Below are 17,752 nucleotides of genomic sequence, written 5' to 3' on the forward strand. Positions count from 1 at the left end.
GTGACTTCGGTAAGTTCTTTATAGATTTTGAATACTAACCCTTTATCTGATATGCCATTTGCAAATATCTTTTCCTATTCTGTCGGTTGTCTTTTGGTTTTGTCGACTATTTCTTTTGCTGTGCAAAAGCTTTTCAACTTGATGAAGTCCCAATAGTTCATTGCCTTCGTTTCCCTAGCCTCTGAAGACATGTCTAGCAAGAAGTTTTAATGACTGAGGTCACAGAAGTTGCTGCCTGTTCTCCTCTAGGATTTTGATGGATTTCTGTCTCACATTTAGGTCATTCATCCATTTTGAGTCTCTTTTTGTATATGGTGTAAGAAAATAGTCCACTTTCATTCTTCTGCATGTGGCTGTCCAGTTTTCCCAACACCATTTTTTGAAGAGGCTGTCTTTTTTCCATTGGATATTCTTTCCTGCTTTGTTGAAGATTAGTTGACCATACAGTTGAGGGTCCATTTCTGGGTTCTCTATTCTGTTCCATTGATCTATGTGTCTGTTTTTGTGCCATACTGTTTTGATAACTACAGCTTTGTAATAGAGCTTGAAGTCCAGAATTGTGATGCCACAGCTTTAGTTTTCTTTTTCAACATTCATTTGGTCTTTCTGGTCCCATACAAATTTTAAGATTATTTGTTCCAGCTCTATGAAAAAAGCTGATGATATTTTGATAGGGATTGCATTGAATGTACAGACTACTCTAGGTAGCAGAGACACTTTAACAATATTTGTTCTTCCAATCCATGAACATGAAATGTTTTTCCATTTCTTTGTGTCTTCCTCAATTTCTTTCAGAATGGCCTGCAGTGTTCAGAGTACAGATCCTTTGACTTTTTGGTTAGGTTTATTCCTAGGTATCTTATGGTTTTTGGTGCAATTGTAAATGGGATTGACTCCTTAATTTATCTTTCTTCTGTCTCATTGTTAGTGTATAGAAATGCAACAGATTTCTGTGTGTTCATTTTTATATCTGGCCACTTTGCTGAATTCCTATATGAGTTCTAGCAATTTGGGGATGGAATCTTTTGAGTTCTCCACATAGCTTATCATGTCATCTGTAAAGAGTGAGAATTTGACTTCTTCTTTGCCAATCAGGTGCCTTATATTTCTTTTTGTTGCCTTATTGCTGAGGCTAGAGCTCCTAGTATGTCTATGTTAAACAACAGTGGTGATAGTGGACATTCCTATTGTGTTCCTGACCTTAGGGGAAAAGTTCTCAGCTTTCTCTCAATGAGAATGATATTTGCTATGGGCTTTTCATAGATGGCTTTTATGATATTGAGGTCTTTTCCCCTATTCCCTACACTGTGAAGAGTGTTAAGAAAGAATGCTATACTTTGTCAGATGCTTTTCCTGGATCTATTGATTAGATCATATGATTCTTATCCTTTCTTTTATTAATGTAGTGTATCACATTAATTGATTTGCGGATGTTATACTACCCTTGCAGCCCAGAAATAAATCCCAATTGGTTGTGGCTCTTTCTGTAACTCCAGGATCCTGAGACCACACTGTCCCACCAAGAATTCCACCCCATTTCACCACCTGAGTGCCTTTCAGGTGGGGACATGAGGACATCCCTCACCACAGCAGACTTCTAAAAGTTCTGATTTTGCACTCCATGCTATATCACTTTCTTGTAGCTGGCCTACAGAGGCTCCCTCCCCCTGGAGTTTATCTTCTGATATATCGTCTCTGATTCACTTCTTCATACTTCTTACCTTGCAGAAAGTGGTAGCTTTTCCATTTGTAGAATTGCAGCAATTCTTTTCTTAGATCTCCACTTGAGTTCACAGGTGTTCAGGATGATTTCATAGCTATCTAGCTGAATTCCTGGGACCGGACAAAACTAAGGTCTCCTACTGCTCCACCATCTTCCTGCTATCTCCCAGGGATCTATTTCTCTGAAGAAATTATTAAAAATCAGATATTTTGCTAACCTGAGAGGTGAAAATGTATCTCATTATTGATCTGATTTACATTTTTTATGAGAGAAGTTAATCATCTTTTCCTTTGCTTACTAACCAATTTGTTCAAAAGTTTGTGTCCATTTTTAAAAGATTGTTTTGGTTTTTCTTACTGATTTTCAAAATTATTAAGATTATTTCTCCATATGTAGAATGGAAATTAGCTGATGGCCATTCACTAATTTTAATTTCAAGTTACATTTTTGTAGATTTGAACTTGACAGGAGCAAATGCTGTTCTATTTAATGACGAAATTAGATGTAGCTGACCTAACTAAATGCAGATATATCATTTTGGACAACCTGGAAACAACTGTTCAAAGTGACTAAACTTAAAATAGTGCCATATGGAAAAATATGTGAGGGTTATAAAGCTTGAGGCTAGGTATATATTCAAATTCAGTTGAGTGAATCTCTGTAGAGGTATACTAGAGACATAATTTCCTTGTGAGCAAAGAACACTCAAGTGGGAGGCTCTCACTCTACAAGGATGTGATTACAAAGTTAGGACAAGTATAATTGAATGGTCTTGCTTCAGAGGAGAGAGGGATGTTAGGGACTGCCTGGAGCATTGTCTAGAGAAGTGTATTGAGGCCATGAGAAAGATAGAACAGATGGATGGGCTTCAAAGGAATGGAGAAAGTCCACATATGAGTGAAATCATATGGTATTTGTCTCTGACTGACTTATCTAGCTTAGCATAGCACTACTCTGTAACTACATCCATGTCTTTGAAAATGGCAAGATTTCATTCTTTTTCATGGCTTAGTAATATTCTATTATATATATATTCCACCTCTTCTATACCCATTCATCAGTCAATGGACATTTGGGCTCTTTCTATAATTTGCTATCATTGATAATGCTGCTATAAACATCGTGATGCATGTATCCCTTCAAATCAATATTTTTGTACCGTTTAGGTAAACACCCAGTAGTGCAATTGCTGGGTCATAGGGTAGTTCTATTTTTAACTTTTTGAGGAATGTCCATACTGTTCTCCAGAGTGGTTGCACCAGTTTTCATTCCCACCAACAGCATAAGAGGGTTCCCCTTTCTCCACATCTTTGCCAACAACCTGTTGTTTCATGTATTGTTAATTTTAGCCTTTCTGACAGGTATGAGATGATATCTTGTTTTTTTGATTTGTATTTTCCTGATGATCAGTGACATTGAGCATCTTTTCATATCTCTCTTAGCCACCTGTATGTCTTCTTTGGAAAAATGTCTGTTCATGTCCTCTGCCCATTTTTTAATAAAATTTTATTGCCAGTTTGTATAGTTCTATGCTAGGCACTAAGTGGATATTCTCATTTATTTTCAAGCACAAAAAAATTAAAAAGTATTACCATTTCCATTTTATAGAGACTATAAATCAGAAAGACATAATAAAACAACATGTTCAAGGTCACAAAATTAGAAAGTGGCACTGAGATTCAAGTCAGGTTTACCCGACTGCAGAGTGTACTACTCTGTAATACAACTGTAGCATTCTTGTGCAGGGCACATTTATGTATTTTGACATCTATTTGAAAACACATACCAAGTGTATTAAAAACACATTGCTATGCTTTGCAATTTAAAATTAAGTCTCTGAATTCATTAATGATAGGATAAAAAAATAAATAAGGGAAACTTATTGATGAGTTCTAGTCACATTACTCTTCTGAAAACTATATGGTTGATAAAGAAAAGATTGTTATAAGCCACAACACAGTATCTGTTTGTCTGCAATTGTCATAGTTTTGCCAGCATTGCCTGAAGCCCAGCTGATTATGTAGGTCAGTGTAATCTCACAACCCAGTAAAAGAACTAGGTACTTTTCTTTTTAATATTTACCTCAAATACACTCACTTTTTGAAAGTCTCTGTCATATTCTCCCCCCCCCCCAATCTATTTTCAAATACAGTGCTGCTTCTGACAAACTTTTGTACTTGTGGGATGGTTTTTCTGACATATTTTGAATCTCCTGAATCTTGAAATGTTCTTCTGTCTGAGAAGGGAAGTATCAGCTTAAATAGAGATTGAAGTCATGATAAAACCTCCATTTCTGCTAATTTTCTTCTTTTGTCTATCCTTGAAAGTGATTTATGTTCTTAAAGATTCTTACTATTAGAGCAAACGGATGTGTAAAGTAGCCTTACATCTCAGGCTGATTTCATGAGTGTTCAGAGTGTTCTGGTAGATATTTAGCTCACTTTAGGGGACCGGTTGAAACAGGGTCTCCTCCTTCTCCACCATCTTGCCCCTCCTGGCTCTAACGTAACCTTAACATTAAGTGTGGACAACATAGTCTTCATTCCCCTGTTCTCTTTTACACTTAGCCTATTTGATGACTCCATGACTTCATTATCTTTATAAGCACATACATTTTAGTTTTGAAGTTATGAAAAAGCATTAAGAAGATACATTTTTATTCATCTCCCATTTTTAAGTTTTAGAGTATATATGCACATGTCTGATATTCAAATAGTCTAAAGTATTACAATAATAAAACAAGTGGTGTTTCTTTTAGGCGGAGGTTGAAAAAATTATTGCAGGTGCCTGGTACATCTTTCAGCCTCTTCTCTTCGGACTGATTGGAGCAGAAGTATCTATTGCATCTCTCAGGCCAGAAACTGTAGGTAAGAATTTCAAAGTAGTACATTTGCTAAAATCAACTTTTATTCAGTGGAATACCTTTAGTAGGTATAGTTATTATCACAATTATAGAAAAAGTTAATAATAATCTATGTCTCTTAGAGCAGTTGGCCAGAAAATAATTTTTGTCAATCTCGGGCATAAATTTTATACCTTTAATGTTATTCCTTGTAAAGAAAAGTAACACTACTAACTACTATCCAGAAGATGCAGGTCTTAAATTTTTTTTTTCCAAGGACAAAAACATTCAATTAGACTTGTTCTGATCAAGGACCAGAATTATTCATCATTTCTATAATATTTATCCATGGAACAAAAATGTTCATTCATTCATTCATTCATTCATTCATTTATTCATACATTCTAAAGCCATCATATTAAAACTTTTGATTTCATAACACTGCACTTAAAAATTTATTTGCGCACATATACTCATTATTTCCTCCATTCCACTCATTCCATATTCTTCCATCTTTACTGGGAATCCCATCTCCCACTACCTCCTTCAGGACCTCATACATAGATTCTTCGCCTATTCCCATGTCACAGTTTTCTCCTCTTCAGAATTTAAATAAATTCTAATCTCTCCTGTCTTAAAATAATGTCTTTCCATTCCAATACATGCTACAATGTGGATGAACCTGGAGGACATTTGTCACCAAAAGACAAATACTGTGTGATTCCACCTATATGAGGTATCCAGGTAGTCAAATCATAGAAACAAAGTAGAATGGTAGTTGCCAGGGCCTTGGGGGAGGGGGAAATGAAGTGTTGTTTAACATTAATGTTTAATGTTTAATCAGTTTTGCAAGATGAAAAAATGCTAGAGATTGGTTACACAAAAATGTGAATGTTCAACTTAATGCTACTGAACTGCACAATTAATAATGATTAAGATGGAGGGTGCCTGGGTGGCTCAAAAAAATGATTAAGATGGTAAACTTTGTTATGCATATTTTACCACAATTATATATATATATATACATAACATATATATACATAATATATATATACATATTCCTTTTTCCACTCAACTTGTCCCTTCACCCACCACACTTTGTTTTTACTCCTCTTTTCGAACTTTTCCGAAGAGGTAATTTTATTTCCCTTTTCCATTTTAATTCTCACTCTCTTCTTCAATACATTTCAGCCCAGCTTATGCCCATCACACAACTGACCCTGCTCCCACCAAAGTTATATTGCTAAGTACACTGAATACTTATCAGTCTTTTTTTTTACTTGATAACTCACCAGCATTTGATGCTATTGATCTCTTTAAAACATGTTTTACATTGAATTCTGAAACTTCATATTTTCAGTGCACTCTGAGTCCTCACTTACGCTACATATAGCTTAAATGCCGCTCTTCATCAGGGTTGTTCCAAAGGTTTCTAAGCTTCTCTCTCTATGTCATTTTTCTGAGCTTATCTACATTCAGTAGCTTTGATTATAAACCACATAATTCCAAAATCTTTATCTCTAAATCAGTGTATCTAATTGCTGATTGAACATCACTACTTGTAAATCTCACAAAACTTCAAACTCGGTACGTTCAAAATTTCTAAATCCTCTTCTCCCCAAACCTTCAATGCTCTCTGCTGGCAATGGTATAATCTCTTTTGTTTTTTGCACTTCAGGCAATAAGTGCTTTTGAAAACCTACCAACTTTTGAAAACCATTGAGGGATTGAGCAATATCCCTCAATAAAAAGCCACAACACCTTTCTATAAAGAAGCCATATTGCAGATTCATAAGTCCTCTGGCTATGTCTATCTGGTTTTATTATCTGTTTTACTGGCCTTTTGAACTTGAGAAAGTCATTTATCCTTCCTAAACTTCATTTTTTCCAATTGTAAAATAAGAAAGATTACCCCACCGATTGTAAGAGTTAGGTGCTGAATGCACTTAAATTTTAATACAGAAACTGGGACAGAGTAAACACTTAACAAATGCTACTTTTTAGAAAATCACCATATTAGCAGTCACCTTAGCTGTGCCTTTCTCAGGTTCAGTAGCCTAGTCACAGTCCCCAGGGTGGAAATCAAGATGAACTTATCTTTAACAGCAAAGGATTCTAAAGGATGGGATGAAGTAGCTGTACATGTGCACCTAGGCTAATGGGTACTCAGTGTATACACCAATATGGTGAAACAGGTGTAGACAGCGAGTGTCTATTCTGATGGGTCGGTGCCCCGCCAGTTCTGTTCTGATTGACTGATTGCTTTCATCTTGGCTAATAAATATCTTTAATATCACCTCTGGTTTATACTCCATAAACAATTCTCAACCATTTTAATGAAAATATTACCTTTTTCTGTTCTATGACCTCTTACCAATATGTTTATACTGTATGTACCTTATAGTACATTAATTATTTGTTTATGTTTCTGTTTTCCTCTGACTTTGGAGTTCATAGAGGCAAACAAAGTCTGTACATTATACATTTTTGTATACCCAATACCTAGTCCAAATCCTGTTATCATTTAATAAGTTGATGTTGAATAAACACATGGAAGAATGTTTGGTTCATACTATAAAGCATGAGAGAAATAACATTCGTATCTCCGTTATAATATAAATTGTTTAATTAATTTCTGGCTTAATCTATGAAAAATACCTTCTTTTAAATCAATGTTTGATCCTTGTTATTGTGTTTTGATAAATTATGCCTAACCATTTTTTGTCTTCTTAATTTTTAATATGTTTAGATAATTATAGTTGATCGTATTTTGAATCAATAAGCATGAGGTACAGTTTCTCCCCCAATACTTTATTGTGTCTAAAAATTAAATATTTCTTACAGGCCTTTGTGTTGCCATCCTGGGCATTGCAGTATTGATAAGAATTTTTACTACGTTTTTGATGGTGTGTTTTGCTGGTTTTAACATCAAGGAAAAGATATTTATTTCTTTTGCATGGCTTCCAAAGGCCACAGTCCAGGTAATGATGGATTGGATGGCGTAACATTTTAACTCCTATTGCTATATGACATCCTAAAATTTTAAATAAGAGGGTTTATTCAAATTTGGTGGAAAAGATGTAATCTAAATTTGATTTGTGAGAAGGGTTTATACTAATCTATTCTTTAAAAGTTTTATTTTACATATATTGATTTCCTAAATATGATGGCTCATTTAAATTTATCTAGATCACCAGCTTTATTTTAATCAACTAAAAAGCCAATAAATTCCCACACTAACTAGAAAGCAGTAGTCATGGGAAGAAAGAGTTTGAATTTTTATCAGTCAGAGCCCTCTATTTTTTTTAAAGATTTTATTTATTTATTTGAGAGAGAGAGATCACAAGTAGGCAGAGAGGCAGGCAGAAAGAGAGGGGTAAATCACCCAGAAAGATAGTTGTTAAACCTTTTCATTTCAATATCTTCCAAGAAGAGAGTGAAAAAGAAATAGCATGGTGCATCTTAGTATTTGGAAATACTTCAATGTCAATATAATTGATGATCAGTTAGCTTGGCCACAATCTTTATATATAAAGGAGAAAATTTATTGAAAAGCAACTGAGAAAATGCTTTATTGATTTTCTAGATTATTGATTGGTAGTAAATTTTTCAAACTAGCTAAAACTTCTGTTGAATATATCAATCACATGACCCAAAAATTGTGCACTGTAATGAATAAGGCATGAAGAGATAGGTGCTTGAAAGTATTAACCATGTATTTGGTAGAATTTAATTACTAATTAAATTAGAACTGTATAGATTATTTGTTGCAAACGTAATAAATTTCTGATTATGTTCTTGATTTTCAAACTAATTATAGCAAACAATATTAAACTGTCTCTTCTCTGATTATTTTGCAATTGTTTAAACACGGAAACTTTTGTTTTATGAAATGAAAATCAGATGTTCTCTTTTTTTGTTTTAGATGTATTTATTTGAGAGAGAGAGAGAGCATGCACCCAAGCAGGGCAGGGGCCAAGGGAAAAAAAATCTTACTTGGGGCTCAACCTCACGACCCTGAGATCATGTCCTGAGCCAAATCAAGAGTCAGATTCTTTTTTTTTTTTTTTAATTTTTTATTTTTTATAAACATACAATGTATTTTTGCCCCCAGGGGTACAGGTCTGTGAATCGCCAGGTTTACACACTTCACAGCACTCACCATAACACATACCCTCCCCAATGTCCATAACCCCACTACCCTCTCCCGACCCCCCTCCCCCCAGCAACCCTCAGTTTGTTTTGTGAAATTAAGAGTCTCTTATGGTTTGTCTCCCTCCCCATCCTATCTTGTTTCATTTATTCTTTTCCTACCCCCCAAACCCCCCACGTTGCATCTCCACTTCCTCATATCAGGGAGATCATATGATAGTTGTCTTTCTCCGATTGAAGAGTCAGATTCTTTTTTTTAAGATTTTATTTATTTATTTGACAGAGAGAGATCACAAATAGGCAGAGAGGCAGGCAGAGAGAGAGGGGGGAAGCAGGCTTGCTGCTGAGCAGAGAGCCCGATGTGGGGCTCGATCCCAGGACCCTGGAATCATGACCTGAGCTAAAGGCAGAGACTTTAACCCACTGAGCCACCCAGGCGCCCCTGAAGAGTCAGATTCTTAACTAAGTCACCCAGGCATCCCCAAAATGAGATGTTCTAAATTTAGGAAGTTTTGGGGGATATGTATGCGCTATAATTATAAGCCAGATTTTGTGTGGCTTTGGGCTTTGGCATTATTCCAGAGAAGTTTTATTTCCATGAGACTTTCAAAGAAGTCTGAGACATACATAATGGATAATACTCTGAGGTCAATAGCCAAACTATGGAAAGAACCTACATGTCCATCAAGAACCTTCTTTATGAATGGATAAAGAAGATGTGGTATATATACACAATGGAATACTATGCAGCCATCAAAGGAAATGAAATCTAGCCATCTGCAATGATGTGGATGGAACTAGAAGGTATTATGCTTAGTGAAATAAGTCAATCAGAGAAAGACAACTATTGTATGATCTCCCTGATATGAGGAATTTGAGAGGCAAAGCAGGGGGTTGGGGGGTAGGGAAGGAAAAAATGAAACAAGATGGGATCAGAAGGGAGTCAAACTATAAGAGACTCTTAATCTCACAAAACAAACTGAGGGTTGCAGGGGAAAGGAAGGTAGGGAGAGGGTGATTGGGTTATGGACCTTGGGGTGGGTATGTGCTATGGTGAGTGCTGGGAAGTGTGTAAGCCTGACGATTCACAGACATGTACTCCTGGGGCTAATAATACATTATATGTTAATTTTTAAAAAGTTTTTAAAAAATGAATACTGTGAGGTTAGTAGTACAATAGATGGAATAGTTTCTCCCTCAGAGTATCTTCAAGTTCCTCACTACCTCTGGTAACTTTAGTGGGTAAATATCAAAATAATCATTCTAGTAACTTTGGTATGAGAGATGAGTTCCCAAACATTAAAATTTGAAAGATGGCACTCTCCTGCTACCAAAGCCAATATAAAATAAGGAAACATTATCAAGAACATGTTGAATAATGTATGTTCATCTAGTTGTAAAGAAGGCTGAAAAACTATCTGTACAGTAATATGACCAGCTGAAACTCAAGAGTTCTATAATAGAAGAGTATATTCAGATATTTGTGGGCAATTAGTAGTCTCTGTCATGTGTTTCATGCATACTGATATTTTCTCTTCTGTTTCATTGTCGTAGAGGCTAATGTTGTGTTCTGTGGAATAAGGGAGTAACCAGATTGTTTAATATATTATTTCCAGGGCACCTGGGTGGCTCAGTCTTTAAGCATCTGCCTTTGGCTCAGGTCATGATCCCAGGGTCGGGTCCTGGAATAGGGACCTACATCCAGCTCCCTACTGGGCAGGAAGCCTACTTTCCCTCTCTCACTCCCCCTGCACGTGTGCCTGCTCTTGCTGTCTCTCTCTCTGTCAAATAAAATCTTAAAAAATATATATGTATATATGCATATGTGTTATTTTCCCATGTACATTAATGTTACATTTTGCCTGTAAAAGAGAATAAAAATTTTCATGAAACTTTCCAAAAGAATAAATCTTAAATAAAACATTTTACCAACTCCTGAGGCAAAAATTAACTAAATGCCCAATGAGATTAACTTCAAGTTTTGAAGGAGCTTCTTACTTTCAAGTTTCATGATGTTTAATTAGTTAGCCTCTAAAAGCAGTACCTATTCTTATGGATTTTTTTTTTTTCATTTAAAACTTCACCATCTTCCAGTATCACTGCATTTTTTCATCTTTTTTTTTTCTTACTTTGAAATTACTAAAGATAAAAGAATGAGATGACCAGTAACTCTCATCTTTACTCAGAGGGAATTTAGTATATATGGTATCATGTTCTAGTTAATTAATATCATGAGTCTGACTTTGCCTTGTGTTTTGACATATATTTACCTGATATTTTTGTAACCCTACCTTATGCAAATAGGTACATATAAATCATTATTCTTTCTCCAAGCAGGGAGAGTTTTCAAATAACCAAAACCCACTGCAGTATACTTTGAAAGAAGACTAATAGAACTTTCCTATCTGATCAAAAGAACAGTAATTTGTTTTTGCAAATGACAAAATAATTCACCTTTTCTCTATGTACTTGTCTTATGTTTCCATTGTAACCTTTAAACTTTTATAGGCTGCCATAGGATCTGTGGCTTTGGACACAGCAAGATCACATGGAGAGAAACAGTTAGAAGAATATGGAATGGATGTGTTGACAGTGGCATTTTTGTCCATCCTCATCACAGCCCCAATTGGAAGTCTACTCATTGGTTTGCTGGGTCCCAGGCTTCTCCGGAAAGCTGAACATCAAAATAAAGGTGAAGAATTTCAGGAAGAGACCTCTATACAAGTTTAGAGGTGAAAAGAGACAAGGCTGAGTGTAATGATTAGAAAGCTGCTGCTAGAAACTTCTTTTACCAACTAGCGAAGTCTGTGTTATCTAGATGCATATTGAGATATGTAATATTTAAACTTTAAATGTAATAGAACCAAAAGTGTGGCTATTTCTTTAAAGAGCATTTTTAGCTGTCCTTTTCATGTTGGTGGTAATATTCTACATCTCCAACCTAATTTCTTGACCTCTTTTTTTTTTTCAAATACCTCTTCATTGTGTATCTTAAAATGTTTAGTAAAGTGTACTACCACAATTTATTTTTTTAAGATTTTACCTATTTATTTGACAGAGACGCAGCAAGAGAAAGAACACAAGCAGGGGAGTGGGAGAGGGAGAAGCAGGTTCCCCACTGAGCAGGAACCCGGATGCTGGGCTTGATCCTAGGACCCTGGGATCATGACCTGAGCCAAAGGCAGATACTTAAAGACTGAGCCACCCAGGCTCCCCACTCCCACAATTTAAAATTAACATGGAAAAGATCAAGTTCAGTATCCTGTTCTACTAACCAGCAGCTTGATCTAACTTACTGTTAACCGTCATAATTTCATGATTCATGGTCACCTGACCACTCAAACCTTGAAATGTTTTGGACTCCTCTCTACTCTTTTATTTTTAAATACCATAATGCAACCCTTCATCAGTTTCTACTCTCACTTTCTGTGCCAATCTGCCTCTTCTCCATTTCGACCTCTCTTGCTACCCTTCTGTGAATTATTGTAACTGATTGGTCCCACCAAAATTTTCAAGTATGCCAGGTGTCTTCACTGGCTCTTCATCTTGCACCTATCTAGATGTCAAAGACCTTATCCTTTCTCCTAACGGACAACACAGAGTCTCCCATTTTAGCAGCGCCTCTGAGTTTGCCTTCCCCTAAGGAGTGCTGTGGTTCAGCCCTTTCTTATCTGTTTCTTGTGACCCACATCTTCAGGCTCTTCCTTTGCTGTAGGTGAGAGATAGTTAATTGTCAAATTTATGCCAACCTCATGAATGTAATATTAATTAGAGTAAGGTAAACTGCTATAATGAGGAAACAAAAATATAGTACTTAAAATAGAAATTTATTTCCCTTTCGTGAAACTGGCTGACTGGTTGATGCTGTCTTGATTAGTCAGTTCATGGGTTTCCTCAGAGACCCATGTCCTTCTATCTTGAGGCTGTGACATGTCTTAAGCCCTAAGACAGGTTAAAGATGAATCTCTCCCATGTCTCCTTTCTAGACTTCAGGAAGAAGTGGAGAGGGTGAATCCAAGGCAAGCAATTTATTTTTGAGTAAATGATGTGAATTTGGTGACATATCTCCTCTTACATTCTACTGGTGATGACCACACCCAGCTCTGTGGAGGTCTGATACTATTGCCTCCCACTAAGCATTCTTTAGTGAGATTCCTAGAAGAAAGAAAAGTTCAGATTTGGGAGACAGAGGTACCATTGTATGGAATGTTACCATCACTTAGTAGCATAATCTTGAATTTTAGCACGCTTTCTAAAGATAGTACCTTAAACTGAAAGAGTGATTTCTATGGCAAGAATTTCAAACATTGTGGCATGCTTGCAGAGAAGACAGTAGAATAAAGGCTTATACAAAAAAAAAATAATAAAGGCTTATCTACATAGGTCACATTTTATCCCACTTACTCAACAGACCATCTTTGCTTTTGTGTATCATCTTTAAATTCTCTTTGACTCTAGGTCAATTCCTGCCTAGTTGCTAGAATAATCATGTTTGAATATAGTTCACAGTGTTTTTCATTGTGTATGTATCCCTGAAGCATTTATTACTTACTTTCATATCCCTGAACTCTGAACTCTTTAACCCAGAATCCAAAGTTCAGTCTAATCTTAAAATGTATTAAATGAACAGATTATAAATATCCTACCAAGCTGATTTTCATAAAGTCTATCCATTCCTCTTGTGTCCTTAGACTACTCTTCCAGATCCTTAATGTATTAAATGAACAGATTATAAATATTCTGATCCTACCAAGCTGATTTTCATAAAGTCTATCCATTCCTCTTGTGTCCTTAGACTACTCTTCCAGATCCTTTCTCCATCACTTTTACCTCTGTTTAAAACCAGATTAATTTTTATTAAGCTTATATATTATGAAGCCATAACAGCTTCATTTTTACATCAGCCTGATGTTGGTTACTCTGTGGTACTGTGCTTTCTTCTAGTTTATGCTCTTTATTTGGATTGTATTAATTTACACAAAAATTCAGATAGATATTTCAAACTGAACTTAATTGGTTAGGTGTACATTGGTGGCAGCAACGTAAACCCAATGTTCATCTGGTCCTCTATTTTGACAGGCTCTAAAACCAGATTCATTCAACAAATACTTAGTGGAAGCTTTTGATGACCTAAGCACGTCATCAAAACTGTTATTGTTCCTGTCCTTAAGGATCTGTCAGTCTGATGGAGGAGATAAATAAGAGATTTCAAAACAGTATGATAAGTGCTATAATGCAGCAAATATGGGAGTCTAGGAGGCTCATAACAGGAGCACCCACCTAATCCAGGGGTGGTGCAGTTTAGGCACAGCTTCCAGAGAAAGTAGGGTCTTGGCTAGGCTGTGGGGGATGATTAAGACTTAGACAGCAAAAGGCATGTGACCCAGAAGGGTGCTGCAGTTAGTGCTAGGTCCCACATTCCCCAATAGTTTTTGTCAAAGTAACAGGCTCCAAACGCTTATTAACTTATAAAAAAATACAACTGGTATGGGGCGCCTGGGTGGCTCAGTGGGTTAAAGCCTCTGCCTTCGGCTCAGGTCATGATCCCAGTGTCCTGGGATCAAGCCCCACGCTGGGCTCTCTGGTCAGTGGGGAGCCTGCTTCCTCCTTTCTCTCTCTCTGCCTGCCTCTCTGCCTGCTTGAGATCTCTGTCAAATAAATAAATAAAATCTTAAAAAAAAATACAACTGGTATAAGTCAATAAGAATGTTGTTATAAATAGTCAAGTTCCCAAAGAAGAATAAGAAGTGGAAATTCACAGTGTAGAAATGGTGGAAGAAGCCATTTAGCCACTGCCAATAGCCTGTTCCATTTCGAAGAGCATGCAGCGAGTTCTCTCTCTCCTCGATGAGCAGCCACCATCAAAATCTCTAAATGTCCAGTATGGGCCTGTGCAGGGCTCACCATTGAAGCCTCAGGTTTATCGCCACATTGTGAGTCACAGCTGTCCCTTGGTTGGTGAACTCAGAGTTAACTTGACATAGAGTATTGACTCAGGCCAACCAAACCTACCCCACCCCAACCACAGATAGAAACAATTACTCTACCCCTGAGTCCCTATAAAAGGGATGTATATATCCTACAAAAGGGATACATATAAAAGAGAAGATACTTCTGTCAGAACACTTATAACCCTTTTTTCAGTTTGTCTACATGTTTGTCTCCTATGAAATCAGCTCCTTAGGAGTGAGAGACTTGTCTTGGTCATCTTTGCATCCTTACTAGTTTGCACATGGCATGAAATACAGTAAGCAATTAATGAACATTTGCTGACTGAATTACTGAGGGAATCCTCTAGATATAGAAAACCACTTGCCACATAACAGTTCAGATCTTAGTCTCCTTGCTCTGTCTTAGTCTGCTTGGGCTGCTATAAAAGATACCACAGACTGAGTGACTTAAACAACACACAATTATTTTCTCATAGTTCTGAAGGACGGAAGTCCAACGTGAGGGTGCTAGCATGATCAGGTTCTGCTGAGGGCTCTCTTCTGAGCTTGCTTATGGCCTCCTTCTTGCTGTGTCCCCATGTGGTAGGGAAAGAGATGAGAATGGGGTGGGAGAGGGGGAGTATGTAAACTCTCTGATATCTTTCCTTACAAGCACACTAATCCCATCACAAGGGCCCCACCCTCATGACCTCACTTAATCCTAATGACCTCTAAAGGCCCCAGCTCACAGAACAGCACATCGGGGATTAGGGTTTCAACATATGAATTTGGGGGAAAAAGTCCACAACAAGGGTGTCATACTTCAAGAACACTTCTAAAAAAATCACTCTAAGTACTTCTTCTACCATGTCCTTTTTTCCCTAGGATCAGTGCCATCCATCTCTCCTCCAAGAGGTTTTTTGTTTTTTGGTTTTTTTTGGGGGGGGGGGGGCGGGGAGGCAGGCTGATGAGGTTTCAGCTCTAAATTGTTTTCACATTCCAATATTTTTCTCTCTGTTATTAACTCCAGATAACCTTGATTGGACCTGGGTGTCCTAAAAGTTTCCTCAGCCACACGTTTGCAAATGATCTCATCCTTTACACTCTTTAAAAATAGTATTTTTTTCCTGATTGCAAGATAAGACATTTCACTGCAGAAAATTTAGAGCATGGAAAAGTACAAGGAACAAAACTGAAACTACTCAATGTAAACATCCATTTTATTTTGATTCTTTTACATTTTACTCTTGCAGTTCAAAGGATGTCTTAAAGATACATCATCCACTGAATTAGGTGAAAAGCAACATAAATACTTTATATTTGACTTCTGTGAAGATACACAGATTGAAGAACTTTTATTGTATATAATGAATACTGAACTTTTCAAATACTCATTCAGTCACCTGGTAATCGTCAAATATTCATTTTGCAATGAATAAAACTAACAAATCTTTACCTTCATGTAGCTTATGTTTTAAAATCCATTCATTCACTCACTCAGATTGCACTCATGATACTCTACTGTATGCCAGGAATTATGTTAAAGACCCAGGAATTCAGCAATGGCCAAGATGTTCAAGGGCTCTGCTTAATGGAATTTGAATTCTAGTGGGAAATGGACACTGTGGAGAATACAAATGTGAATAAGACATGATACTTGCCTTCAAGAATTGGATCTTCAATTTAAATTGATGTATTAATATTAGAGAGTAAGGTGAAGAAGGAAACAACTAGGTCATGAGTGGGCATATTAGGAAAGTTTGAAATAGGAAAGCCTGGAATATAGTAAATAAGTGGCACTTAAGGTTGATAAAGAAAATTAGTGACAGGAGGATTAGAAAAGAAAATTGACAGTTTAATTGTACCACGTAGATCATTGACCACATTTCTATCTTTATTACTTGACCACCTTTCAATTTATTGCTTCCCAATGTACAAAACCTTTTATATAGAAGATATTTTAAAGCTATTTTTATCATGTCAAATTTAGTGAAAAATGCTGTCATTAATAAGGTTCTCCTCATTCCTCAAAAGTGTTTTGTTTTCAATGACATGGTTGCAATCATGTAATCAACTTCATTATTAAGTTACTATTGAGTTTTTATTAAAAAAATGCATCAAAGTTTTTTGAACCATTATTAAATTTTCATCATGTTATCTTTAAATAAATGAAGGACATTATTTTTTAAATCTTTCAGAACATTGTATTTCTAGATGAATAGTTTATGCAGTTCTTTGTAAGCAGTGGGAATTGCTTTGCACCATTTTAGGAGTAAGTAACACAGGTTTTAGATGATGAGCCCAAATTAAATCTGACTTGAGCCTTCTGATGAGAATTCCAAAATCCCACTTGTTGATGTGCCTCCATCCTCCTTAGATGGACCCTAAAGCACTAAGCTCTTAAGTAGTTCATTGCTTCTGGAGCACAGAGCATGGCCCTGGAGGCTATCAGAATCCTCTCAAAAGCCTTCCTAACCAACGCTACCATTTTTACCGCTACCAGTACCCTGCTTTTCCCTTCCCTGCCAGGAGAACAAAGCATTTCCCTAATCCTATAATCACAAAAAAATCTGGTCTACTCTCCTGAAATAAGGGAGAATATAACTTTCAGTCCTTGCTGGGATGCTAAAGATTTCTTCACCCAAGAAAGAGCTGTAATTTAAGTCAGATTTTAAAGGATAAATAAGAAAAGGGGAAAGAGAACACTCTTGATAGAATAACTTTAGGGACGCCTGCTTGAGTCCGTTAAACGTCCTACTCTTGATTTCGGCTAAGGTGATCTCAGGGTCTGGGTTGGAGCACCTCCTAGGGCTATGTGCTAGGCCTGGAGCCTGCCTGGGATTTTCTCTCCCTCCGCCCTGTCTCCATTCCCCACCCCCTATCCTCCACCCCTGGGCATACACTCTCTCTCTCAATAATAATAATAATAATAACTTCAAAAAAAACACACATAGGCTAAAAGGATTACAGTGTGTGCAGGAGTTGAAGTTCTTTGGAGTAGCAGGAGCAAAGTTAGACAAGGGCAGTTTATAAGAAATTTGGACTTAATCCAATGACAGTTGTTTATCTTCTTTTAGAAATCTTGGAGATTCCATCAGAGGAGCT

At 36.6% G+C, this 17,752-nt stretch overlaps 1 protein-coding gene across 2 annotated transcripts in view; it reads left to right on the forward strand.

The window, feature by feature from the left end:
• The window catches only part of SLC9B2 (solute carrier family 9 member B2), a 50,444-nt gene extending 38,639 nt beyond the window's left edge, over positions 1-11,805 (forward strand). The window contains exons 10-12 of one of the 2 annotated variants that reach the window (XM_045997247.1): positions 4,482-4,590; positions 7,410-7,546; positions 11,226-11,805. In XM_045997247.1, coding sequence (XP_045853203.1) covers positions 4,482-4,590; positions 7,410-7,546; positions 11,226-11,447 — 468 coding nt within the window. In that variant the 3' untranslated portion in view covers positions 11,448-11,805. Of the gene's footprint in view, positions 1-4,481; positions 5,302-7,409; positions 7,547-11,225 lie in introns of those variants that run through there. The other variant, XR_006817380.1, reaches the window with a different exon arrangement.
• The last annotated feature ends 5,947 nt before the right edge of the window (positions 11,806-17,752 follow it).

This window comes from Meles meles, chromosome 2 (assembly GCF_922984935.1).
Source record: "Meles meles chromosome 2, mMelMel3.1 paternal haplotype, whole genome shotgun sequence".
Lineage (NCBI taxonomy): Eukaryota > Metazoa > Chordata > Mammalia > Carnivora > Mustelidae > Meles > Meles meles.